The sequence below is a fragment of the Podarcis vaucheri genome (assembly GCF_965113315.1).
Source record: "Podarcis vaucheri genome assembly, chromosome: 13".
NCBI lineage: Eukaryota > Metazoa > Chordata > Lepidosauria > Squamata > Lacertidae > Podarcis > Podarcis vaucheri.
Genome location: NC_138751.1, coordinates 38002646 through 38028346, shown reverse-complemented (window position 1 = coordinate 38028346; position 25701 = coordinate 38002646). Strand labels below are relative to the sequence as shown.

General features: G+C 45.3%; 2 protein-coding genes across 2 annotated transcripts in view; one reads left to right on the top strand and one right to left on the bottom strand.

Annotated features, from left to right (window-relative positions):
• Window positions 1–5301, bottom strand: part of IRF3 (interferon regulatory factor 3) — a 13350-nt gene extending 8049 nt beyond the window's left edge. Inside the window, 6 exon segments of the mRNA XM_082195379.1 lie at window positions 606–660; window positions 819–916; window positions 1026–1200; window positions 3485–3657; window positions 4989–5070; window positions 5072–5301. Coding sequence (XP_082051505.1) covers window positions 606–660; window positions 819–916; window positions 1026–1200; window positions 3485–3657; window positions 4989–5070; window positions 5072–5131 — 643 coding nt within the window. The 5' untranslated portion in view covers window positions 5132–5301.
• An 8721-nt stretch (window positions 5302–14022) lies between these two features.
• LASP1 (LIM and SH3 protein 1) overlaps window positions 14023–25701 on the top strand; it is a 49061-nt gene continuing 37382 nt past the window's right edge. Inside the window, exons 1-2 of the mRNA XM_082194533.1 lie at window positions 14023–14409; window positions 21627–21721. Coding sequence (XP_082050659.1) covers window positions 14341–14409; window positions 21627–21721 — 164 coding nt within the window. The 5' untranslated portion in view covers window positions 14023–14340. The remainder of the gene's footprint in view (window positions 14410–21626; window positions 21722–25701) is intronic.

Below are 25701 nucleotides of genomic sequence, written 5' to 3'. Positions count from 1 at the left end.
CCCCTAATTACTTGACTACAGAGTGGGGAACCTGTGGCCCTCTAGCAGTTGTTGGACTCCAGTTCCCACCAGCCCCTGCCAGCATGGCAATAGCTAAGCATGATGGGTGTTATAGTCTAGCAACCTTTGGAGGGGGGTACAGCTTACCATTCCCAGCTCCATCCCAGTGCTGACTCAAAAAGACAAGAAGTGTAACGCTGCTCAGCAGAAAGATGGAAGACAATCTTGCATGCTCTCTCTAATGATGGAGCTGTGTCAAAAGTTAATATAAGAGCAGATGCAGAAGAAGGGTGCCAGGGTGTGTTTTTTGGGAGTGGGGGGGACGGACAACGTCCATTATGCATATGGTCACCTGCCCCCAAGAGTCTCTGTTCAGAGGTTCCAAGAAAACTGAGCATCTATATAAGCAAATAAGCAAAACTAAGTAAACTAAGCTTGGTGGCCTGAGTGTTGAACGTGGATTGATTTAGAATTTCCCCTTCATTTCTTCTCCATGTTTTGTTTTTATTTTATTTTATTTATTGTTTGTTTGTTTGATGCATTTATACCTCACCTATTTCCTGCAGCATCCAAACCAATCCCTTTCCAGTATCCTGATCACTCACCTTCTGTGGGGCTGCAATATTCCAGGGAACTCAGCATGCTCTCCAGGGTATCGCCCTGAAGGACAGAATAGAGAAGGTTCACAGACTGTTTATTCCTCTTTCCCTGTCCTCCTCCCACTGGTGTCTCCTCTACAGGCTGCTCTGCTTCTTCTTTCCACTTCCCCATCCCATGGCTGCAGGGACTGGAACAGGGAGGAAAGTAGAAGCACTGACCTGAGAAGGGGAAGAACTGTCTCCGCACAGTCCCGTGCTCCCAGACAGGGTAGGCGAAACATCACTGACCGCTGCCCCCTGGGCAGAGTCATTCAGATCTACAAGATTACAAACAGAGGAGATTCTCGGTCTGATCCTTGGCTCCTCCTCGCATCTTTTGCCTAGTGATCCCCATCGGAAGCCCTCTGTTCTGTCCGATCTACCTACTTGGGGCGTGCAGGATTTCAAACACCTTGTGGGGGTCTTTGGAGTCTGTGCTGTTATCCTGAAACATGCGGATCCCCTCCTTCCGGTTCAGGGCTGAGCGGAAGTTCCTTTTCCACTCGGAGGGCGTCCGTTGGTCAATGCCTGGGCGATGGCGGCCTCTGGCAATGGCCCAGTCCTGGAAAGAAAGCAGTTAGGTAGGGAGATTTCATAGGGACGCAGGTGGCACTGTGGGTTAAACCACAGAGCCTAGGACTTGTCAATCAGAAGATCGGCGGTTCGAATCCCCGCAACGGGTGAGCTCTCATCGCTCGGTCCCTGCTCCTGCCAACCTAGCAGTTCGAAAGCATGCCTGTGCAAGTAGATAAATAGGTACTGCTCCAGCAAGGAGGTAAACGGCGTTTCTGTGCGCTGCTCTGGTTTGCCAGAAGCGGCTTAGTCATGCTGGCCATGTGACTTGGAAGCTGTACGCCGGCTCCCTCGGCCAGTAAAGCGAGATGAGCGCCGCAACCCCAGAGTGGGCCACGACTGGACCTAATGGTCAGGGGTCCCTTTACCTTTACAGATGTTTCATACCCCCACACAGCAGACTTCTAAGCCCAGCTATAGCACCCTGCTCATCCATAAAGACAGTCTTTCTGAAAGGCTCACAGTCAACTCTTTCCCTCCTTCAACCCTTGTATTATCTTGACAGATGGATTTAGGTCAGCTGCCCCCAGGACTCTCCGACCTGCCACAAAACTGGAGGTCCCTCCAGCTTTTACTGCACATTCTGAGTGATTTGTGCTCACGATGTGGCCCAAGGAAGTCACACACTGCTTCGTTCCCGATCAGTGGTTATCCCGTAATTTCCTGCTGAAATCCCGTAACCTTTTACACCACAAATTATTATTATTATTATTATTATTATTATTATTATTATTATTATTAATTGAATTTATATACACGGGGGTATAAAGGCGCTTCACAGAATAAAATCAAGATATAAAACCACAAAATAGTGCCCCCCCATTTTTTTTTTAAATCAGATCAACCAAAGGTCTGGTTAAAATTGAATGTTTTTGCTTGGTGCCTAAAGGTGTATAATGAAGGCGCTAGGCGAATTCCACAGAGCATTCCACAGAGGGGGAGCCACTGCAGAGAAGGCCCCGTTCTCGTGTTGCCACCCTCCGGCTCTCGCGGGCTTTTCCCCAGGAGTCCCTTCTCCCTCGTAGAAAAGCCCGCAGGAGCCGTGCACTCCTTAAAGAGTGTGCGGCTGCTGTGGGCTTTTGCGGGAGGTGGGAGAATTGCCTCTCCAGCTGGGAGAGGTTGCACAAGGCTAAAGAGGAAGCCAAGGCAGCGAGCGGGATGGATCGCGCTTGCTGCCTTGGCTTCTTTAGCCACGCTTCTTTAGCCGCGCTGGAGAAGTTTAGCTCCTGGCTATGGCAGAAGCCATCCCGCTCGCTGTCTTGGCTTCTTTGCTCTTTGGGGCTGGGGGGGAAGCCCGGACTTCCCCCGCAGCCCCGAGAAGCTCTGGGGGAAGCGGACAGGCTGCGTGCAGCCTGTCCGCTGCTCTTTGGGGCTGGGGAGGGAAATAATATTTTTTTTCTTGATTTCCCCCTCTAAAAACTAAGTGCATCTTGTGGTCCGGTGCGTCCTATAGAGCGAAAAATACGGTAATTGGTAGCCAGTGCAGTCAGACCAGGATCAGTGTAATATGCTCAAACAGTCTTGCTCCGGTGAGCAACCTGAATTCTGCACTAGCTGAAGTTTCTGAACCATCTTCAGAGGCGCCCTCACCAAATATTTTGAAAGTAAATCTTGGGAGGGAAGCGAATGCCCTGTGGGATCCAATATCCTATCTCTGTTTGTGGATGGTGCAAGGCAGAGGGGAAGCCAACGCAAGGTCATTGGGGAAGGAAGGGCAGAGACCTTCTTGACACCAAACTAGCGTCTGCTGCTTCGTTCAGTAAATAATAATACAGTGGTACCTCGGGTTAAGAACTTAATTCGTTCTGGAGGTCCGTTCTTAACCTGAAACTGTTCTAAACCTGAGGTACCACTTTAGCTAATGGGGCCTCCCGCTGCCGCTGCGCGATTTCTGTTCTCATCCTGAGGTAAAGTTCTTAACCTGAGGTACAATTTCTGGGTTAGCGGAGTCTGTAACCTGAAGCGTCTGTAACCTGAGGTACCACTGTAGTAATAATTTGTTTTGCTCTCCCTTGAACCCCATTCATCCCGCCCACCTCCCACAGCTATTCCAGAACGTTACAGTTAAAACACGAAGGAAACCTCTTCCCCAGCTTTCCCCAACTTGACGCCCTGAAGACATTTTGAACTACAACTCCCAGCAGCCCAAGCAGCATGGGACGATGGGAGTTGTAGTTCAAAATAGCTGAAGGGCATCAGGTTGGGGAAGGCTGCCTGCCAGGGCAGTGGGATGCGATGTGGGACACACACCAAAGGAAACACTCCAAGATTACCTCAAAAAGCTGGAAATCCTCATCGCAAATATTCTGCCGTGAGCCATGTTTCCACGGCACTCGGAACAGGGTCCGTTCCGGGTTCAGCCATGACAGCCCCGGGTACCGCCGGGCGTCCAACTGTTCCATTAGCCAGGGCACAATGAGAGGTCTTTGAGTACCCATGGGGGAAACTGTGGGAGCAGGAGAGTAAAGGGGAGGATGTCACAATGAAATCCGATGTGGGGAGAGAAGGGAGTGGCAGGATAATGAGTCACTGCAACACAGCTGCAAGGGTGTAGGGAGAGAAAAGCTGTGTGTGTGTGTGAGAGAGAGAGAGAGAGAGATTTTGTTTGTGTGCTTTAGCACGAGACCCCAGAGTCTAGTTTGCAGACAACCATGAGCTTCATTCAGGTGGTGGTGCCTGCAAAAACACAATTAAAAACCATACAGCCCCTAGGACTGCATATGACTTGCTACAACAGGCAGAAAAATCATTAAGTGGTCCGCCAAGTCCCTCAGCAATGTTCAAGCGGTCGGGTGGGGAGTTTGGGGATGCAGGTGGTGCTGTGGGTTAAACCACAGAGCCTAGGGCTTGCTGAGCAGAAGGGCGGTGGCTCGAATCCCCGTGACAGGGTGAGCTCCCGTTGCTTGGACCCTGCTCCTGCCAACCTAGCAGTTCAAAGGCACCTCAAAGTGCAAGTAGATAAATAGGTACCGCTTCGGCGGGAAGGTAAACGGCATTTCCGTGTGCTGCTCTGGTTTGCCAGAAGCGGCTTAGTCATGCTGGCCACATGACCCGGAGCTGTACGCCGGCTCCCTCGGCCAATAAAGCAAGATGAGCGCTGCAACCCCAGAGTCAGCCACGACTGGACCTAACGGTCAGGGGTCCCTTTATCTTAGAGCTTGTCCTTGATGGACAGCGTTACGTATGGCTGACAGCGATTGTGTGTGTGTGTTTGAGAGAGACGTAGAAAGACAGCGCGTTACTTTCATCCTTGATCTTTTTAGAGGCCTTTTCAAAGTGCTTCCGATCTTAAGGAACACAAAGAGCCCGTTGCTGGATCAGGCCAGAAACAAACCCAGCAACGCCTCCTCCCAGGAGTCCGGGGCTGGATTAAGCTCAAAGATCCCTTCATTGTAGGGGGTTGAACTAGATGACCCTCGTGGTCCCAAGTCTACAAATTCCATGATTTTATAAGCAAGAAGAAAGGAAGACCGCAAAAGCCCCACGCAACGGGCCTGTTTGCATGGTTTGGCTGTAGCCCAATAATATAGCAACTAGAGGCCGGTCCCACCGAAACCGGCGTTGCTGAATCCTGTGCAGTCATGCATTTACTTCCAAGTAAACGCGCCTCAACGGGGCTTGAGCTGCCGTTGTGGGATCCCTGCGAAACGGGGTTTGCGGCTTGGCCGGCTGGAAAAGTCTCCCGCTTGGGATCTGGAATGCGGAAGTCCAGGAAGGATCTCCTTTCGGAGTGCGGGGGAGGGAGTCCCTCGTTGCCCTCCGCAACCAAGCACCCACCTGTCAGGATCGCTCTTGTTCCGAGACCCCCGTCCAGACGAGTTCTTCCTCTCCGGCGAGCCGCAAAACGGAGCCTCTTCGCCCTTCTCCGCGGCGCCACGTGATTGCGAAAGTAGCTTTCGGTTTTCAGTCCCGAGAGCCATTTTCGCCTGATTCCCCTCCTCCCTCGGCGGCGCGCAGAAAAGAGGGGATTTTCTTGTGGGGTTCCTGCGTTTTCGATTCGTTCGTTTCAAAAGAGAGAAAACGCATTCAGGTGCAGGATAGGTTTTAATAGGAGATGATATATTAATTGCAGTCTATCCCTCCAGGCTCACACGTGTGTGACAAGTTGTGCAGAGTTCCAAAGTCCTACCCCTGACAGCAAAATTAAAAGCACAGGAATTAGGTTTTTGATCAAGTCCAGAAGTAATCTGGCTTCCTCCTCCTCCTCACCCCACTTCAGAAAGACTCAGGCAACAACTTCAAAAAATCTCTACAAAACACAAAATCTGTATTCCTACACAGTACTGAGCCCATAACCTTTGTGGGATGGGTTTTAATGGGCAGGAGAGGATATATTAATCGCAATATATCCCTCCAACCCATTAAAACCCATCCTGCTTCAGGAATTGAGATGGTTTTGGTTGTCAGTATGTTCTCCCCCCTCTTTTTGTACATGGTGACAATTCCAAAGCTATGGATGTGTTCCTCTGCTGCATTGTGTGTGTGGGCATTATTTCTCAGAAATAGAGCTCCCAGAGCAGCTTGCAAATATCTGTGATTTACCTCTCTCAACGTATGAGAATATTCCTGGTGTAAGAGTATCACTGGTTGGAGAACATCTGTATATACAGGTGTCCAACCACCTTCATCTAAAAGGAAAGGTCTGAGACAGATGATACTTACAAGACTTCCTTCAAACCAGAAGGCAACTTATTTTGTTTATTTATTTAAATTATTTTTATTTCACCTTTCAGCCAGAAAAGGCTCCCAGTGACTAACCACTAAAAAAAGGACAGCCCCTGTCCTTGAGCTTATAATTTTTAAAAGTCTTGACACAAAAGGAAAATGGATTGGGAGAGAGGAGGAAATAAGCAAACTCGGGTTCATGTTCTTTCTGTTACAAGTGGTTTTAATGACCACCTTCTGGTTTGTATGTGTGTACATATGTGTCTATGTCTATGCATTTTGCATTAGGTGCTTGCTTTACTACAATTTGTGTGAATTACTAGAGTTTTTATTCTTCTGGTCTCTAACGATTTAGTCTCTGAGTAGGAGGACAGCTGCACAGGGGAACAATCACATTGGACACCACTTGGTGGAAAGGTAAGATACATATCTCACAGAACAAATCCACCATATCTCTAGTTGACACACGGCTAAATTACTATACATGGACAATACCTTGCCACGTAGTACATAGCTTGTCATATTCTATCCTGCAGCTGCTGAAATACATTTCTGGAGGAACTTCAAATGGAAATTCCAGGATGAAACTGCAAAATTACAACTCCAGCTTCTCAATAAGTTGAATAATTTAGATCTGAATACAGACAACGGTTTCTTGTTCCACTGAATTTACTCAGCAGTGCTGATGTTTTAACACCAATTCCTGTTTTGAAATGTCATGTTTGTTTTGCATACATTTAAGCGCTGAATTGTCAATGGCAATACTCTTTATTGACATTTGTAAAGTAGTTTATGACATAAGAGTTTTGTTGAGGCTTTAAGGATCTGCAAGACTTGGGCTGATTTTTGCAATAATATATTTAACCTAAAGAGCAAACACTGAGGTTTATTAAATCAACAGAGGACAGATTATTGAAGTGATCTCATCTGGAATACTGCCTTCAATTCTGAGTGCAACACTTTAAGGTTGTAGACAACTTAAGAGAATGTGGTCGGAAGCACACAACACACAGTTAGGAAAGGGTGAATAAAAACTGGGTACATTTGGTCTGGAGCAGAGAATGGCTGTCACATAGAATAAGTCAAACCTGTACTCTGCCGACCCAGAGTTGGGAGCACTTACTCTAATGGGCTTAAATTACAGGAGGATAGATTTAGGCTGACCCTTTGGGGAAACTGATTGTGCACATCATAGGTCGAGTCTGCTATGTTCAGCAAGGTTCCTCTTTACAGACATTCCTCGCCCACACCCACAGGGCAGTGGGAGATGCAACAGCAGGGGGCAGGGGCAGGGGTGCACCCCAAATCTCTCCCTCAATGTGACTGTGCGGAAGACACTAAGGGGGAAAGGTTTCAGACTCTTAGGAAAGAACATGGGAAGCTGCCTTGTACCAAAGTCAGATCATCAGTCTATCTAGCTTAGTATGGTTGATACTAACAGGGAGTAGCTTCTCCAGGATTTAAGACAGGGCTCTCTCCCAACCTCACAGGGACCTTCTGTATGTATATCAAGCAGCTGCTCTACCACTGAGCCACAGCTCTCCTCAAACTTTTAAATGTTGGAGGGTATGTAGACACATTTGCACTCTGCACAAAGCAATAAGAGTGAGAACTGCAATAAGCTCTGTTCAGTTTTCTGGGAACCTTAACTTCCATGAGATCTCTTTAATTCTATAGATTCGTCTTCCCTGCTGTTTTGCCATGCCCTGTCATTCTAATGAAATTAGAATTTCCTCCTTCAAGTCTGCTGACAATACACGAAAGTTCCAGCTGGGTCATTGTGCTGACAGAGCAGGAAGCTGTTTGCCCTTGCTCCACTCTGTGCCTTGTTTTCAGAGAAAGGCAAAAATTTGTTCTTTTAAAATGGACGGTGGTGGGAGGGGACAGTTTGAATAGCCAGAAGAAGGGCCACAATTTGCTTTGTGAGATTTCACAGTAAAGCAGAAAGCTGGCACCAGAAACCAGAAGCAGTTTTGATCCAGTGACCTCTGGGTTGGGAGAATAACACAGTTGCACTGTCCCATACTTGGCAGAGTAGTAGTTCAGCTTCTTTCTTGATGGAGCTGTTGCCCTGGGCACTCCCGGGGCACAAGCAATGACCCAGAGAAGCAGGCTGCTGTCAACAGCACAGTAGCTAGTATTATGGTATTTGTTTTCAGAGCAGAAAACCCTGTTGTTGTCCTGTTGTCAGGGATAGATGGGCTGAGCAGCCCTTGATTCTAAGAGGGCAGGAATCTCTTATGGGAAGCGGAATCCTTTACCCTTCCCCACCTTTTGCCTAATAAACAAACAAAAACAAACAGAGCCAGTGTGGTGTAAAGTGTCAATCTAGGCCAGGGTTTGAGAGACTGGGGTTCAATTCCCTGCTCAGCCATGACCTTGGGCCAATCACAGAACTCAGCATAGCCAACTTTGCAGGGTTTTTGTGAGGATTAGATTGAGAAAGGGAGAAAACATGTGTGCTACTTTGAGCTCCTTAGAGGAAAGTTGGTATATAAATGTAAGAGAATAAATAAATTAAATTACAAAGAACACTAAGCTTGTATGAACAGAAGCAAAATACCCATCCTACTAATAAATAAGTTTTTGGCTGGATAGCAGATAAGCATTTTATGGAGATGTGTTTCAGAGGAAATATATTTTTATCCCACTAGAGCCAAAAGATTGTGGGTATGCCCACATTACACACACACTCTGTGTGTGTGTGTGTGTGTGTGTGTGTGTGCGCGCGTGCGCGTGTGCATGTCTTGAAAACAGTTTAAAATTGGAACTGAGAACAGAGGGAACTGCTTCTGTAAAACACATAAAGGAGAGGAAGTAGTAGCCATAGGAGAAGACGTCCCCAAACACCCACCCTCGAAATTTCAGCAGCAGATACAACCTACGCATTTCCAAGCTTTTCTCTACTGTCATGAGGTCTAGAAACTTTGTCTTAAATGAAAAGTTACATTCTTTGTTTTCTGATACCTGCTGGAGGTGCAAAGACTAAACACAGTGCTGAGTGAATAGCCATTACGATGGGGAACACATGTAGGGATCTAAGCATATTACTTTTAGTGGCAGGTAAAACCACACTAGCCAAATCCCTTCCTGCCGTACAGCTGTTAAAACCCCAGAAACACACCTTAAAGCTACAGTGATATCATGCACACTTATTTGAGAGTAAACAACATTAAAGCCACTGAATCTAGTGCAGTAGATAGCATGTGAGACTAGAACTGGGAAGGCGCAGGTACAAATCCCTGTTTAGCAATGGAGCTCACTGGGTGATCCTGGGCCATGCACTGTATCTTGGCGTAACCTACACCATAGGTTTGTTTTGTGAGTATATGGTGGGAATAACCATGTGTATTGCCTTGAACTCCTTAAGAGGGGATGGAATACAGTGGTACCTCAGGTTAAGAACTTAATTTGTTCCGGAGGTCCATTCTTAACCTGAAATTGTTCTTAACCTGGGGCACACTTTCGCTAATGGGGCCTCCTGCTGCTGCCACGCTGCCGGAGCACGATTTCTGTTCTCATCCTGAAGCAAAGTTCTTAACCCGAGGTACTATTTCTGGGTTAGCAGAGTCTGTAACCTGAAGCGTATGTAACCCAAGGTACCACTGTATAAATGTAAATGTAAGGAATAATAGTATAACACACACAGGACTGTATTGTACGACTGGGAAACCTAGGTCTGTTTGGAGACTGGAGATGGAAGAAACACAAAATGATTTGACATAGCAGATGCCTTCCTTCTCCAGGAAATACTTCTATTATTTGTTTTTATGTGTAAAAACAGTATGTTGTTGCTAAAGATGTTTCACAACCACAAATATTTCTTTTGACGTTACCAAGATGTAACACCAGAGGGTGGTAATGTCCAACATTTGCTGATGGCATCATATGTTTTGTATTATTGATTGTAAATTGTTGGGTGGTTTAATTTCTTTAAGCAAAAAAACCCAAGATGGATCCAGTACACAACCAACTGGCTAGAGAATCTTCCTAACAGTCTTTTTCCATTTGTGATTCCAGGTGTCTATGCTTTCATGACAAGAGGCACTGAAGTGGATTTGGAAACACTAGCACAGTAAAACTAAACTGGAACTCAGGGTCAACCTAGTTATAGCTTGGCTCCAGATCTGTGCTTCTAAGTGCAAGTTTTACTGAACACAAATTGTTACTGTAGGGTCCCAAATTCAGACCCTAATGAGGAAACCTAGCATAGAAGGCTTGTTTCAAGCCTAATAATGGGTGTGTGATGTGGTCATTTACAGGGGAGGAGGCATAGATGGGAAGAGGTTAATAATCTCCATGTACTGAGATTCCTGGAATATGCCCCCTACTTACCATAATTAGAGTGGTTTTTTCTTTTCTTTTGGAGCCAACCTTCTACTGAAGTCTTGTTTTCTGCAGTAGGTGAAGACAGCCAGTTCAATTCACGGTTGCTCACATGAGTGTTTACAGCCCTAAATGACTTAGACCACATATATCTGGAAGACTGCTTCCCTAAAGAACCTCTTCAGTGCTAAGATTGGCAGATGGGGCCCTCTTGGTAGTTCCACTGCCCTAGGACTTTTGGGAGGTGGGGTGGGTAACCCAGAAGATGGTTCTGCCTCAGTTCCTAAGTTGTAAAATTCCTTCCTTACAGAGGTACATCTGGCACATTTATGAATAGCTTTCCTCATATGCTAAAGAACTGCCTCTTAACTCTGACCTTTGACAGCTGAGATATATTGATAGGACCCTCCTCTTATTTCTCTGATGTGAACTGTCTTAACTGATTTTAATATGGTTTTATTATATTATTGTAAACCCACTCTGGAACCCTTATGGTGAAGAATCCCCTATGAGGAAAACTGGCAGCCTTTGGGGCTTTATAGTTCATAGAAATTTATGAATTGATGCATGGCATGGAAAAAGCAGGTGGAGAAAAAACCTTTTCTTCCTCTCTCATAATACTAGAACTCACGGACATCCAAGGAGGCTGAACGTTGAAAGATTCGTGACGGATAAAAGAAAGTACTTCTTCATGCAGCAAATACTGTATTTTTTGCTCTATGAGACTCACTTTTTCCCTCCTAAAAAGTAAGGGGAAATGTGTGTGCGTCTTACGGAGCGAATGCAGGCTGCGCAGCTATCACAGAAGCCAGAACAGCAAGAGGGATTGCTGCGCAGTGAAAGCAGCAATCCCTCTTGCTGTTCTGGCTTCTGAGATTCAAAATATTTTTTTTTCTTGTTTTCCTCCTCCAAAAACTAGGTGCGTCTTGTGGTCTGGTGCGTCTTATAGAGCAAAAAATACGGCAATTAAATGATGCAGCTTGCTCCCACAGCAGGCAGTGATGGCTACCAACTTGGATGGCTTTAAAAGAGGGCTAGACAAACTCATGGAGGAAAAGGCTCTCAATAAATAGCTGTTAGTCATGATGGCTCTGCTCTGCCTCCAAGGTCAGTGGCAGTACTCCTCTGAACAGTAGTTGCTGGAAACCACTGGAGGGGAGTGTATTCTTGCGCTTGGGTCCTACTCACTGGTTTCCCACAGGCAGTGAGAACAGGATGCTGGACTAGATGGGTCATTGACCTGATTCAGCAGGACTCTTCTTATGTTCTTAAGAGTGAGTAAGAGGAAATGGAATAAATAAATAAATAAATACACCCCTTCTTGCTTAGATAAGCAATTGGCCCGATTATTTCGTTGCTATTGGATTGGTAGCTCTGGTCTTAGTAGTTTAGCCAATGATTTCCCCTGCAATTTCTTGTACATCTTTTGTACATTTTTAATTATATTGTAATTTTATGTTTTGTTGTTTTTAGTTGCCTCGGACACCTAGTGTAGATAGACCTTTAAACACATTAATAATTAAGCTATGTGGAGCAGTAATGCTTTCAAGAGATATTGATAGGACAGGAAAAGGGGAGATAAAAGATTTGCAAACTCCATATATTGGAACACTGGTGACAGACAGAAAGTTCAACACTAAATTAAAAATAAATTGCAAAAGACATCCCAACTGTATTGAAAAGACATGATTCATTTAATATTGGAGAATTGTAGAACTAGAGGTTCACTTTTCTGGGCTTGTCCTGCCCGCTTTTCTTGCTCTGTGGTTCCTCCTTCCCCAGCAAAACTATGATCCCACAAGTAAGAAGGGGCAGTCTGGGTGGTAGAAGGTGGGCTGCAACTCTCCCTTTTCTTTATTAACTTACTTACAACTGGTTTCCCCGCAATGGAACTCACCCCTCTGGCCAATGTTGGGGTGGTGCCTAGCCCCTTCTACCCACCCTGTCTTCCAGGGTGCCTGCCCACAAAGGAATATGCCCTCACTAATTCATTGCAATGCAAAATTACATCAGGTGATTGTCAGGTGGCTATGCTCACCTACCTATCAAAGTTTGCCCCTAGGTGTCGGGGGGGGGGGATATATTTACCAAGCAGGGAAAGCAGCTTATCTCTGCCAGCCCCATACCTGATGTTGGGCCATAGGCTCCTCACCTCTGATCTAAAAGGATTTCAGGAGCGTGAAAGCCCTCAGGCTCAGACTATGGAGAGTCACAGCAGACAACACAGGGGCCCACTGACGACGACATCGACATCATCATCATCTTATTTATACCCAGCCACTCTGGGCGGCTTATAGCATATCTAAAAACATACTAAAAACATCAAGCCTTAAAAACCTCCCTATACAGGGCTGCCTTCAGATGTCTTCTAAAGGTTGTATGGTTACTTCTTTCCTTGACATCTGATGGGAGGGCATTCCACAGGAAAGGAGCCACTACCAAGAAGGCCCTCTGCCTGATTCCCCGTAACTTCACTTCTCGCAGAAGACGCTTGGAGCTGGACCTCAAGTGTCTGGGCTGAATGATGGGAGTGGAGACGCTCCTTCAGGTATCTTTCTTCTTTGGCGATCACTCGTAGCCAAGTAAGATTGTCTTCCATAAACATGGTGTAATGTGCGTTGGTCAGTGTGCACTGATCTACACACATAAAACCAATTCACGCACAGGCGTCTTCCGTCTTGTCAATTCAAGAATACTGGGCTGAGGACATGTGCCAGCCTTGAGAAATACAGGCTGCACTGGCAACATTTCTTGCGTTTCCAGAAAGCTGCACAACAGGCAGGCATTCAACAAGTGCAGACTTTCCTATTGCTTACTTGTTAACGTTTTGGCATTTTGTACCCCCCTGCTCAGCGCGTTCCCAGGGCAACTTACTGAGCAAGCCCAGAATAAAATGACCTAGTCAAACATAGCCTCTCTTCTCTTCTCTTCTCTCTCCCCTGCTTTTAAAAGCCCTGGGCAGACAGCAGTAACTCAAGACGACAGGCGGCCATTTCAACAGGTATAGCATGTCCCGCAAAGTAACACCTGCTGGAAATTCATCTCCGACCTTCTTCTTCAGGGGAGGAAAGTGAGAAAGGTAGAGATCGATGTCGTGAAGGCCGCCAGGGAAAAGAGGCGCGGTGGTGGTGGTGGTGGGTAGGAAGCAGAGAGCAGACCATTATTTCAAAAACGTTGCCACCGCAGAGAAACAAACGCCCGACTCCGCCTGAGGGTGTGTTTGGCCGTATTTCACCTTTTACAGCCTAGCGCCCTAGGCATGTTTTACTCGGGAGTAAACCCGCACTGCGCACATTGGGCGGCGGCGGAGGAGGGTCGGGACGACCACAGACCCGACGACCTTTTGACAGGCGCTACATCCTATAGGCCATTTCTCCTCAGGAGCCATGAGTCCCGCGCAGCTTACTAGGCGGCGGGAAAGAGGAAGAAGATACGACTCAATAAAGTCCTGACGACATGGAATTAAGATTTAATTCTCCAAAGAGCCCGGCTGTGGTGGGGAACCATAAGGAGATTGGGGGGGGGGGAGGAGAGACACCACCGTCATCCCCGCCGCCGCCGCCGCCCCCACCCCCACATAAGCTCCTGACAGACATTAGCCTCCTTTTCGGGTTATTCCTCCCTCTCGCGACTCGCCGCCCGCCCGCCTTTTTTTGTGTGTGTTCGTTTAGTCTGGCCGTTGCTTCAGGCCACGCACGCACGCGCCGCAACCCCGCGCGCCATTCCCTCGCCGCCCCCACGGTTGGCTGGTGCGCGCGCGCGTCGAGGGCGGAGGAGGCGCGTGAGGGAGCCACTGACTGACTGACTGACTGGGCTGGCTGGCCGCGCCCCTCCCCTCAGTCGTTTCCAGCCGTTGCCGAGGCGGCTTCTTTCCCTTCCTCTCTCTCTCTCTCTCTTTCCCTCACGCCCTCTTCCTCCTCCCGCTCGCGTTACAAGCCTCGCCACGGGCGCAGATTTCCAGGCAGCCGGGGCCAACTCCCACCGCCGCCGCCTTCCGCGGGGGTCTGTCTCTCTCTCCCCTCACCCCTATTTTTTTTCCTCTTCTCCTGGTTCCCTCCCTTCCTCACACGCGCAGGCATTTCTCTCCCCTCCCTCCACACACACACACGCTTTCCTCCTCCTCCTCGCCTCGGCCGCCATGAACCCCAGCTGTGCCCGCTGCGGCAAGATCGTGTACCCGACCGAGAAGGTGAACTGCCTCGACAAGGTGGGTGCTGCTGCCGGGTGAGGAGAGGGCGGCGGCGGCGGCGGCGGCGGCGGCGGCGACCGTTGAGCGGGCGGGGCTGCGAATCAGCGGAGGGGCTGAGGGCAAACTGAACTGGGGGTGCGGGTTTCCTCCCCCCCCCCACTTGCGTTTGTGGGGCGGGCTTGGGGGGTTGAAACCAGGCTCTTGGGGCGTGTCTCAAGCTGAGCTGGGGAAGGGGAGAGCAGGAGCAGTGGGGAAACAGGGAGGGTGGTGGGTGAGGCGGAAGAGGGGAAACGACCCCAGCAAAAAAGAGAGAGGGGGATCTAGGGGTGTGGTGGGTCGCGGGGAGCCTGTAGGTGTGTGTCAGGGAGTGTAGGGGTCTCTTGGGGAAGACGGTCGAGTGGGCAGTCCCCGAAATGAGGAATTGGTGGGAGGGGAAAGTCTATGGTCTTGGGGGGGGGCGGGAGGAGGGTGTAAGGCACAAAAGGAAGGGGGGCGGTTTATGAATGGCTAGAGCGGAGGGGGGGGTCAGAGGGGTTGGGAATGGGAGACTAAGGGGCTGAATAAAAAGGGAGAAGGGAGGGGAGAGTTGCTATTTGGCGGGTGGGGGGTTGGTGATTGGAGTGTAGGCCAAAGGGCATGGCAGATAAGCAGAGAGCCTGGAGGAAAGGGGTGTGTGTGTATACAGTATATGTATGTAATACACGCTCGCTCACTCACACGCACACACCCAACCCAGAAAGGTGGCAATAACAGGTTGTTCACTGAAAGGAACGAGTGCAGGGATTTTTCCCTGGCTTAGGCATCAGATCCCCTTCTCTTCCCTCCCCACCCATCCCGAGAATGAGTTTCTTGGCTGGTGAATTGGAGGAGGTTTTCTGTGGATGCCCAGAGGGTGCTAGTAATGACAAGGAGGCAACTTTGAAAGGTGTTGAGGAGGCTATAAAAGGTATTAGAGTGGTGTATTGCCTGCAAGGTGTGATGAGGAGCAACCAGGTTTTAGCAGCTGCTAGAATTCAAATGTTTTATGCCATGGGGTGCACAGTAGTACATAATGGATTGCAGCTTTGCAGGGAGACAGTATGGGGAATGTTTAAGGAGGACTGTGATCTGTGGCAGCAGATTCCCTGCCTCCCGCCCCTGGGTTCCTGGTCGTAGACAAAGCTTGAAATAACTTGAGGAATGCAGAGATTTGGTCAGATATGGTGGTTAAGATACAGTTTGGGATTGATTAGGTTAAGGTTACCCAACATCCCTGTTTCCCGGGGGCGGTCTCCAGATTTACAAATCAGTCCCCATGCAAAATCCATTGAAGTTGAAAAGTACTCCCGGATTCATTGAAAAAAATCTGGTAACCTTAGATTAGGTATGTGTATGAGAGAGAGTGTGTGTACACAAGAGAGCAAGTAAGTAGTCTCACTCCTAGTCTTGGTAGGTTTGACAGCTCCCATTTCCTAAAACAAGGGAATAAGACTGTGGATATTTAGATACCAGTAGATAGCTTGAACCACAAGTCTGCCTTTTGAGAAAGAATCTGGCTTTAGGGGACACATATGGGAAAAGGCAAAGAGCATGTGCTGTCATCACAGCAAATCACCAAAGGATATGCATTCTTAGATCATTCATCTGGCACTCTCTTAGATTGCTTTTCTCCCTATCAGTAGTGACTGTTAGTACTCCCCAAGCCCTCTCCCTCAAATACTACAGTCTTCCCCTTTAGCTGAAGGGTGTGAGCATTGAGGTTACCTAAACAAATCTGCAGTCTATCTTTCCCCTGTCTTTCCCCTTGTTTCCCTTTTTCCTTATTTGATGGTGAATTAGATTGGGAAATAAGTAAGCTATAGCTTATAGCATTTCTACCAAGTCTTCTGTCCAAGAAGAGGTGGTTGTGTGACAATATTGGAGAAAAGCACCTTCTCAATTTCTCCATTAAAAAAAAATCTATGGAACAACTGATGTGGTGTTGGAGGTGTTCCAGTTATTCCAGTTTTGACTGCTAAGGTTAAAAGACGGGAATTTCTGAGCTGTTCTCAGCTGCTTGTGTGAACCCCATTTTAAGAAGCAGTGTAAGTGCCACATCACCTCAACTATTTTTTCTGTAATGTTCTCAAGCTAGTTTCTGATAAAGCCAGTAACAAAGAGAACTTCCAGTGCTTTTTATTTTCCACAGTTACAAACACAGCTGGGTGTCTCAACAGACAAAATGAAAAGGGACTAACAAGCTATCATCTGCTTTACATTTAGATTCTGTTCCCTTGCCTCCTCCCTCCAGATGGATTGTTCGGCAGTGTTTCAGAGTTTAAAAACTTAGAATTGGTTTTATAGATTTATTTAAAGGGCAGACTTACTCCTTTTTGCTGCTGCTGTTTGTGTTGGTTTAAGTTTTTAAATCTTTTATGCCATATTCCAAGACTGAAGAGAGATCAGATTTAGTTTTGCAAATGATTGTAAATACCAGAATAATTAGTAGTTCTTAATAAGTGTGATTAGTCTTAGTTACACTAATTATTTCTCCAACAACATTTTGTAAGACTTAGAAAAATGTGTCTGAAAAATGCAAATATCTCAATCACATCACTCCAAATTCAAGAAATTCAACTTCCTCCCCCCATTCCTTGTTCCCAGTCTAAAGTAAACTTAGCTGTGTAACTGCATGCATTTTCTCTTCAGAGTGGTAGGTAGGGGCAAAACTAGGCTTTATTTCAGCCAGGTCAAAGACCCAGTTTGGTACACACACAGGCTGGGAGCCTCAATGGTGCCCCTCTTGAGCCTTCACCTCGGCAAAAAAATGTGACTAGCCAGCCCGCCCGCCCTGTAGTTACAGCTCTGTGGTAGGCATATCCCACCATCACTTTGCAGTAGTCTGTCAGTATATCTTTTCATACACTTTAAACTAGATTTATTTAAATCCTAATCTGGTTTGGATATTTAAAGCAAAAGGGGCATGTGGATGAAGGAAACTTGAATTCTCACAAAAGTGCACCACTTACCAGTACTTCCTTATAGCCTCTGAACCCAGGTGCTTTTTGCCAAGCCATGTTCTCTGGTATCAGACCTTAAAGGGTGTGTGTGTCAGGATAGTCAGTTACTGTACATGCAAAAGAGGGTTTATATCACCTGTGTTCCTTTCTTCTCTGTTTAAAGAAAAAATCACATCCACCCCCTGCTTTATCAAGGAATGCTGCAGGCATAGGTTGAAAGAAATAAGCCTGCTGACTGTCCTATTCAAATGTTTTTTTTAAAAAAAACCTAGATTAATACAAAATTCAGATGGGGTGATGCAAAATTCCTACAGTCTTAAACATGGATGTTTTGAGAAGAAGGGTTTGTTTTTAAAAGGGAGAGAAGGAATCAGAAGTCCTGGGTTATAGGCACTGTGCTATGTGCATCTTGTACTGGTAATATTTCTACAAGCTATAGCTACTGATTAGATATTTGTGTTCTGAGATGGTAGAGGAGTGTCTCTTAATCCAACTGTGTGTTGCTGAGGTTCCTGCTGAGTTTCCTGGTGTGAACAATAGAAAGCAAAAAACCCCTTTTATTGAATGCAGCGAAGGGGTATAATTTGACATGCAGAATAGTCGCTGGTCTAGTTTTCATTCAGAGCAAGTTGTACTAGTGCTTGCTGATAATAATAATTGAGCCAGTGTTTCAGAGAAGAATGTTTATGGGGAAATAAGAGGAGGAAAGAAACTGTCCCACCTTCACAAAAGAAGAGATTTTATCCCCCCACATACATCACTGCCCACTGTTCGGTAGTGTTTATCTCATAGTGGGGATATGCATGGCTTTCACAAAATGCTGATAGAACTGGTGTGGAATTGAGCCTGAACACTAAGTTCAGAACTGCTGTTTTAGATCGCTGTGCTTCAGCAAATGCAGAAACTGGCACACTGGCTTCCTTGGTCAGCATCAGAACTCAAGGCATACATCCGTGTGTTCTAATTTCAAAGCAGTAGGTCATAGGAGTTGCATTTCATATAAGATGAGTGTCAGGCTGCCATTAAGGAGACCATAGCTGTCAACTTTTCCTTTTTCTTGCAAGGAATCCTATTCAGAATAAGGGAATTTCCCTTAAAAAAAGGGGAAAGTTGCCAGCTATGTAAGGAGACAGCATTTCTGAAGAGTTAAGGTTAACTTCCATATAACCATATATGGATCCAAATGGCAGGTGATGTTGAAATGTAGATTTGTCTTAAGTTTACTGGTTTTCCTTAGTGTGCAGATCGCTGTCATATCAACTTTCCAGATATTGTCTCAAGCAGCTTCAACTTACAATACTGGTATTCCACACAAGTATTCTGTGATCTTGGTGACTTAATTTTGGGTATAATTTCCAAGTTTCAAAAAGGTGAGGGTGAGAGGAACATTTTAATGCTGACTAGCTATATTTCTTCAAGCATTTGCTTCCTCTGTGACTGGGGATGGTGGTTGAATTTTAAACTTTATAGGCAGACAGAAGCTGTTGAGGATTTAAAGCATCTCTGTTGAGCTGAAGTAAATTGTGAGCATAGCCCCACAATACACTAATTTCAGTTTTCCATTTTATGTTTAAGGTAAAGTTTAAGCCACATGGCTATTACCCAGGGATAAGCTTGTACGTGATTGCAAACTATGAGTACATACTTGACAGAATGCTAATGCTGAAGGCTGAGTAGCTTTTTGTCTTGGGGCAGTATTGGAGTTGCATGCTCCTTGGTTATGTGCTTGAGATGCAGTTTTTAGACAGCCTGAAGTCTGCATACATACTGAAGGTGGAAATGCTGTGGTTTAGAAAAGTTATTTAAGGCTCTCTGCAACCCTGCATCCTTTTGGTAATGAAAGACTTGTTATTGCCCAAAGTCTGAATTGTTGCAATAGACTACAAAAAAAATGGGTACAGCTGATTTTGTCAAATCTTAAACTATTTACTTATACTAAAAAGTCTACCAGTCTGGGGTACAAAACTTGCCAGACATTCCAGGAATGCAGTGACCCTTGCTCTCTATTGCTAATGCAGTTTTAAATATGTGTAAACATAAATGAGTCTGAAAATCTTAAGGTTTCATATATGTGCATTAGAAACTGCTAGAGGTTACATAACAGGAAGGGTTTAATAACAAGTTTTGCCTGTTAGCAACCAGAGGGGCCTGTTGAGCACAATACAGAAATTCATTTCTGCAAGAGGAATTGGCCATCAGCCATAGGTGAAGGTGCAAATCTATTGCCCTGGGCGATCAAAGTGAGACAGGCTTGCTTTGCTCGAATACTGAGTCATCTTATGCTAGGTTGTGGACATGTTTAAGTATTGGGTGTGGCACTCTCTCGTTCACCGTATTTTCAATATAATGCAGCCACCACTAAACATTGGTTTTACAAGACTAGCAAACCTAGCTGTAGATCTTGGTCATTAAAGAGAATTCTGGCATTTGCTTATTATAATATTTCTTTTAAAATTTGAAATTTTTGCACATGAAGGAAGTACAGGTCAGCTGGTAGAACCTGTGGACAGAGCAACTTAACTAGGTACAATCACATCATAAAATATAAACTTCACTTTGCATGGTATCTGATAGTTTCTACAGAAGTTTGTTCAAGTCAAGTTTTTTTAGCTCTTACAGATGAAAAGTAAAGCCAAAAAGGAGTCCCTGTGAGGTATTTGATAGTGTGTTGGCTTAGAAGCCCCATCTTTTACATACCCATGGATATATCTCTATTTTTCATGCTGCTAAGAAGGGGGCATAGCGAGGCATTATTGCCCAAACTTCTTTCTCTCCACCTTTAGAAATATGTTCCAACCTTTTTCTTCTTAATATTCCAGTCTGGGGTTTTTTAAGATAATTTTATTTCTGAACCATTGACTTTTCTGCATGATCACAAACATTCACAAAATATGTTTTGGAAGGATATTGTAAAATACTTGTGATCTTGTACATTTTCTCAGAGCATGTGAACTTTTGAAAATAATTACATCCCTTTCATCATTTAGGTGATGTGCCACTCCTGAACATGTGCATTATTTCCCACAATAGTCCACATATTCCCTTCCCCTAAGCTGTTAGTGCTGAATAACTTTCAGAACTGTCCAGACTGGTTCGCAGAATTTAGAATGTGTTTAAGATAAAACAAGTGACTTTCTGATAGTTTGCTTAGCTTGTTTGACAGAGGAGAGTAATTGCACTTCCAAGCTGTGGAAAGCGGGAGAAATTAGCATGGATTTTCAAAATGTAGAGGCATCTCTGCTCTTGCTCTCAAAATCCAGAATCTTGTAGTCAAACTGGCATGCTGCTTGGCTATAAGAGATCTCCAGCTCACCATGTGGTTGTGGAAATCTGTATTTCTACTTATTACCAGAATAGTTGCTGGTTGACAATTCTGTGTTACCTGTTCTCAGTGTGGAGCTTTTCTCCTAGTCTGCTTTTTATAAGACATAAAATATTTCATTTAGAGGAGCATCTGGGAATCAAGGCTGCTTTAGCATCAATCTTGCATGATGAGCTATCTTTCAAGACCATATGGAAAGCCTACTACAGTGGTTTCAGAGTTACTGTGAAAGGAGACCTCCTTCAGCGTATCAGGATTAGATTTCTGTGCTAAGGCCACATATGGCAACTTCCTGTTGGGGGAGGGTGGGGAGAGAACTCGCAGTCAGGTGATGAGTTGGAAATATTTCCTAAGGCTCATCATGTGCCAATATAATACAATTTTGGTTAGTGCTGACCACATTGTATAAACTGCTAATGCTTGTTTGTTGAAAAACAAATAGGTCATTGACTGAATACAAAGGAATGTTTTCCCTAGCCTGTCTTTAAACTTTAAACACAGTGTGTTTTTGGGTTGAGTAAATGCTGTTGAAAGGCTCTTTGGTCAAGCATATGTCTAAACAGACCTTCATAATGGAGCAGACCAGAGCTTTCCAAACTGTGTGTCATGACACGTTAGTGTATCGGCTGCAACGTGTAGCTGTGTTGCGTGAACGCTCCCAGAGCAGGAAAGGGGTTAGTTTAACCTCTGGTTTGCTAGTAAAACTGTGTTTCTGTGTTGCGAAATGATGCATATCTAAAAAGTGTTTTACCTGAAGTTTGGAAAGCTCTAGAGGAGACAGTGCTGCAGGATACTAGAAAGAGTCTTCTTGCAGCATGCTTGATTGTAATTTCTAGAGGCTAATAGCCACTGCTGGGAATAACATTTTCCAGCTAGGAAGAAGTAGCCTACTATAAAACTTTCTACATTAACACTTGTTTCTCATGTTTTCCCAGTTTTGGCATAAAGCATGTTTCCACTGCGAGGTCTGCAAGATGACTCTCAACATGAAAAACTACAAGGGCTATGAGAAGAAGCCGTATTGCAATGCGTAAGTTGCTGGTGTTCACATTACTTTGCCCTTCTACTCTGTAAAGCTGGTTGTGTATAGCTGCAAGTGAAAAGTATATTTCAAGGGGCTGTACGTATCTGGAAATCTCAATGCAATTTAGTTGTTGAATGTGGCAGGCAAGAGACACAAGGAAATAAGCTGAGCTGATACCTGTGGAGGTATTAATCCTAATTAGTCCATCCTTTCAAAGTATCCTTCTAAACCCTTGTCAGTGACTCTGAGAGAATAGAATTTGTTATTCATTAGGAAGCTAGTACCAACAGCATGATATGTGACCTATTTTATTTTTCAAAAATTCTGAACTTTATCCTGACAAATTCCAGTGTGGTATACAATAATAAAAATACAGTAGTATAAACAACATATCCCACATCCTTCATAACAAAATGAAACTATAGCACAGGGGAGGGGAGTCTCCAGTCCAGATCTGGCCTGCAGTTGGACTTATTCTGGCCCTCTCTGGCTCCTCTCACCCATCACTTCTTCAGGTGGGAGCTGTATTTCCTCCCCCATCAGCTGTTTCATGTTAAACAGCTGATCTGTGCAATCAGCTTAGCTGGGGGAAAGGGGAAGAGGGAACCAAAAAGAAAGGGAGAGTGTACCATTGCATTGGGAGGTAGGGGAGAGACTTTCTTTGCAACCTCCTTTGCAAGATGTGAATTTGCAACTTCTTCCTGTGCAAGGAGATCTGCTGTAGGAAGAAACTCTAGCTACATGAAGACTCGAGCTTGCATTTTGCTAATGTGCAAAAAGTTCTCCATACATTTTGCAATTGTTTACATGCAATTTTTGGGGTGCAATTTCATTTTGAAGTTTGAGACTTTGAATAGTTGTAAGGCAAGGTTTGCTGTTCAGCTGTACGTTGTATTCTTCTGGGATCGCTGAACTTTTTTGACAGGTAAAAGGAAAGCTTTCGTTCTTACAAGATTGGTTTTTTAAAAGTCTTTGGAGAAAGGGGAGGATGTAACCTGAGTGCAGTTACTGAGAATTTAACATATGTGTCTTTCCACGGGAAGTAGAATTTAACCTGTGTGAGAGTGTCAGTGATGTATGATTATGTATAGATCTGGCTTTACCCACTATTGAAATGTGGCCTCTGACAGCTTTTCACTGGGGTAATGTGGCCCTCCATCCCAAAAATTTCCTCCTTTCCTGCTGTAAAGCAAGTAAAGGCAAGGCAATAAAACTAACTTAAGGCCTGGGCATATAAATATGTCTTAACATGGCACCGAAGGGATTGCAACAGTGACACAGTCCACAAAGTGATGTGCTCGGTGCTAGAATGTTGGTAATTTTAAGCATAGATGGATAATGCAAAAGTCATGGGATAGCAAGAAGGATATATGGGTTAACTAGTGGCCGTGATTCAAGAAAAGCTCTGAAAGCAGCAAGTATTTCAGAAGAGGACATGAAAGGGAAAGATCAACAGTGCCAATAGCAAAAGAACAGGAAGATGAAAATCTTCAAAACTAAGTTTGTAGTGGAAAGTAATGGAGATCATAAAAAGAGATGGCATGAGAATATTTGGATCAAGAAAGCTGCTTCAGAAGCTTTCTGAAAAGGCTTGGGGAGGGGGAAGACTTGGGAGCAAGTCAGGGTTAGGAATTTTTGGAAAGGAGTAGAAGTTATACATAAGTGCAGGCGAAAGTATGTGGCAAGATTCTGTTCAGGAAAGTTTCCTCCAACCATTTTGAGGCTGCCCCCACACCACAGCCTATCCCGTTCAGCAAATTCCCTTGAGTCCCTGTGTTGCATGCGTGGGTAGCGGGGACTGCCAGATGTAGGAGGTGGTGGGAAGTAGATTTCCACCAGTCCCATTAGCACACTTAACTCTGGATCCAGCCCAGAATAACTACATCATCTGGTCCAAAGATGAAAGCGAGATGAGAATATTGTTAAGAAGTGACAGATACATTTAAGAAACAAACAGAACATGTGATTAGCCGCAGTGGTTTGCTATTATAAACATGGGTTTGAGTAAAGCCTGTGAAAATGGTGACTGCCCACAACCCTTGACCCATGTCTGTTACTTGGCATTCTCAAGAGGTGGAAAAAGTAATATCCCCCTTCAGCTTCTATAAGACCCACTCAGTTGTAACAAATAGAATGAAGCTGTGCTTTACCAGCAGCTTATGGCTCATTTAGACAGATCTAAATGCTTGGGAAAGCCTCATTTCCAGTGTTTTTGCTTATGCTTCCAACCGCCACTTCTGTCTGGAGATATGGGATACTTTACTTTAGTTCACAACTGGTCTCCTGATCAAGACAGGTGCCGTCTTCCCCAGGACAATTGCCATGCTCCTGGTTGTGTCACTAATAGTCAAGATGGCTGCAAGGTGACCTCCTCTCCTCCAGTTCATCACCTCCAAACCTCGGTTTTCCATTCAGCCTGCTATGCCCATGAAGGTAGCTTAGACTATGCTAAAACTTTGTTCTTGCCCCATTCTTCTTGTTGAAAACTTCAGCAGCACTGGGTGGGAAATTTGAGTATTTAGATAGAGCAGCAGAGTATGGAGTTGTCACTTTATGGGCAGCAATTCAGGAAGTGTGTATGTGGGATAGAACTTCAAGAGAGGCTTTAAGGGCACCCAGAATCCATGTCCAGAGCAAGGATATTGAGAGCAGTACATGTGAAAAGGATCTAGGAGTCTTGGTTGACCACAAACTTGACATGAGCCAACAGTGTGACGCGGCAGCTAAAAAAGCCAATGCAATTCTGGGCTGCATCAATAGGAGTATAGCATCTAGATCAAGGGAAGTAATAGTGCCACTGTATTCTGCTCTGGTCAGACCTCACCTGGAGTACTGTGTCCAGTTCTGGGCACCACAGTTCAAGAAGGACACTGACAAACTGGAACGTGTCCAGAGGAGGGCAACCAAAATGGTCAAAGGCCTGGAAACAATGCCTTATGAGGAACGGCTAAGGGAGCTGGGCATGTTTAGCCTGGAGAAGAGGAGGTTAAGGGGTGATATGATAGCCATGTTCAAATATATAAAAGGATGTCATATAGAGGAGGGAGAAAGGTTGTTTTCTGCTGCTCCAGAGGAGCGGACATGGAGCAATGGATCCAAACTACAAGAAAGAAGATTCCACCTAAACATTAGGAAGAACTTCCTGACAGTAAGAGCTGTTCGACAGTGGAATTTGCTGCCAAGGAGTGTGGTGGAGTCTCCTACTTTGGAGGTCTTTAAGCAGAGGCTTGACAACCATATGTCAGGAGTGCTCTGATGGTGTTTCCTGCTTAGCAGGGGGTTGGACTCGATGGCCCTTGTGGTCTCTTCCAACTCTATGATTCTATGATTCTAAGAGGTGGGGTGCTACTGGGTTTTTCTGAGCCTAGTTGTACCACATGTCACATTCAGCATCCGTCAAGAGAGGTAACATGAATTGTTTATTCCTATGGTTCTAGATTCAGGTAGGTAGCAGTGTTGGTCTGACGCAGTCAAAATATATTTTAAAAAATTAAAAAATTGTCCAGTAGCACCCTAGAGACTGTTGCAGGAATTTATGTATAGGTTGGGGGGGGGTTGCCCCTCCAGCAGATATCATGCACATGTAGCCCACTACCAAAATCAGCACAATTGCTTTTGTGACTTTTGTGATTTGTCCCCACGAAACTCTTCATCACAGTTTCTTCCTATCTATTCAAAGGGCCTTTGCTGCACGATACGAAATGTAACAATTCACTGATAAATGTATCTATGTACTGGCTCACTGGGAAAACTTCAGAAATTCATAGAGACATGTGAGCTCAGCAACTCAGCAGCCCCTCTGCCTGAGTGATAATCCCTGGCATCCTAATACCTGAGTGCCAGACAGGTAGCCATTCCAGAAATAACAAACCCAGATGAAGACAAAAGCGTGTGATTAACTTGGCTGGGAAACAGGGAAATGTAAATATCTTTTTTGTTACACTTGATGGGTGTTTGGTGGAGGGCAAGGAGAACCATGGGGCAGG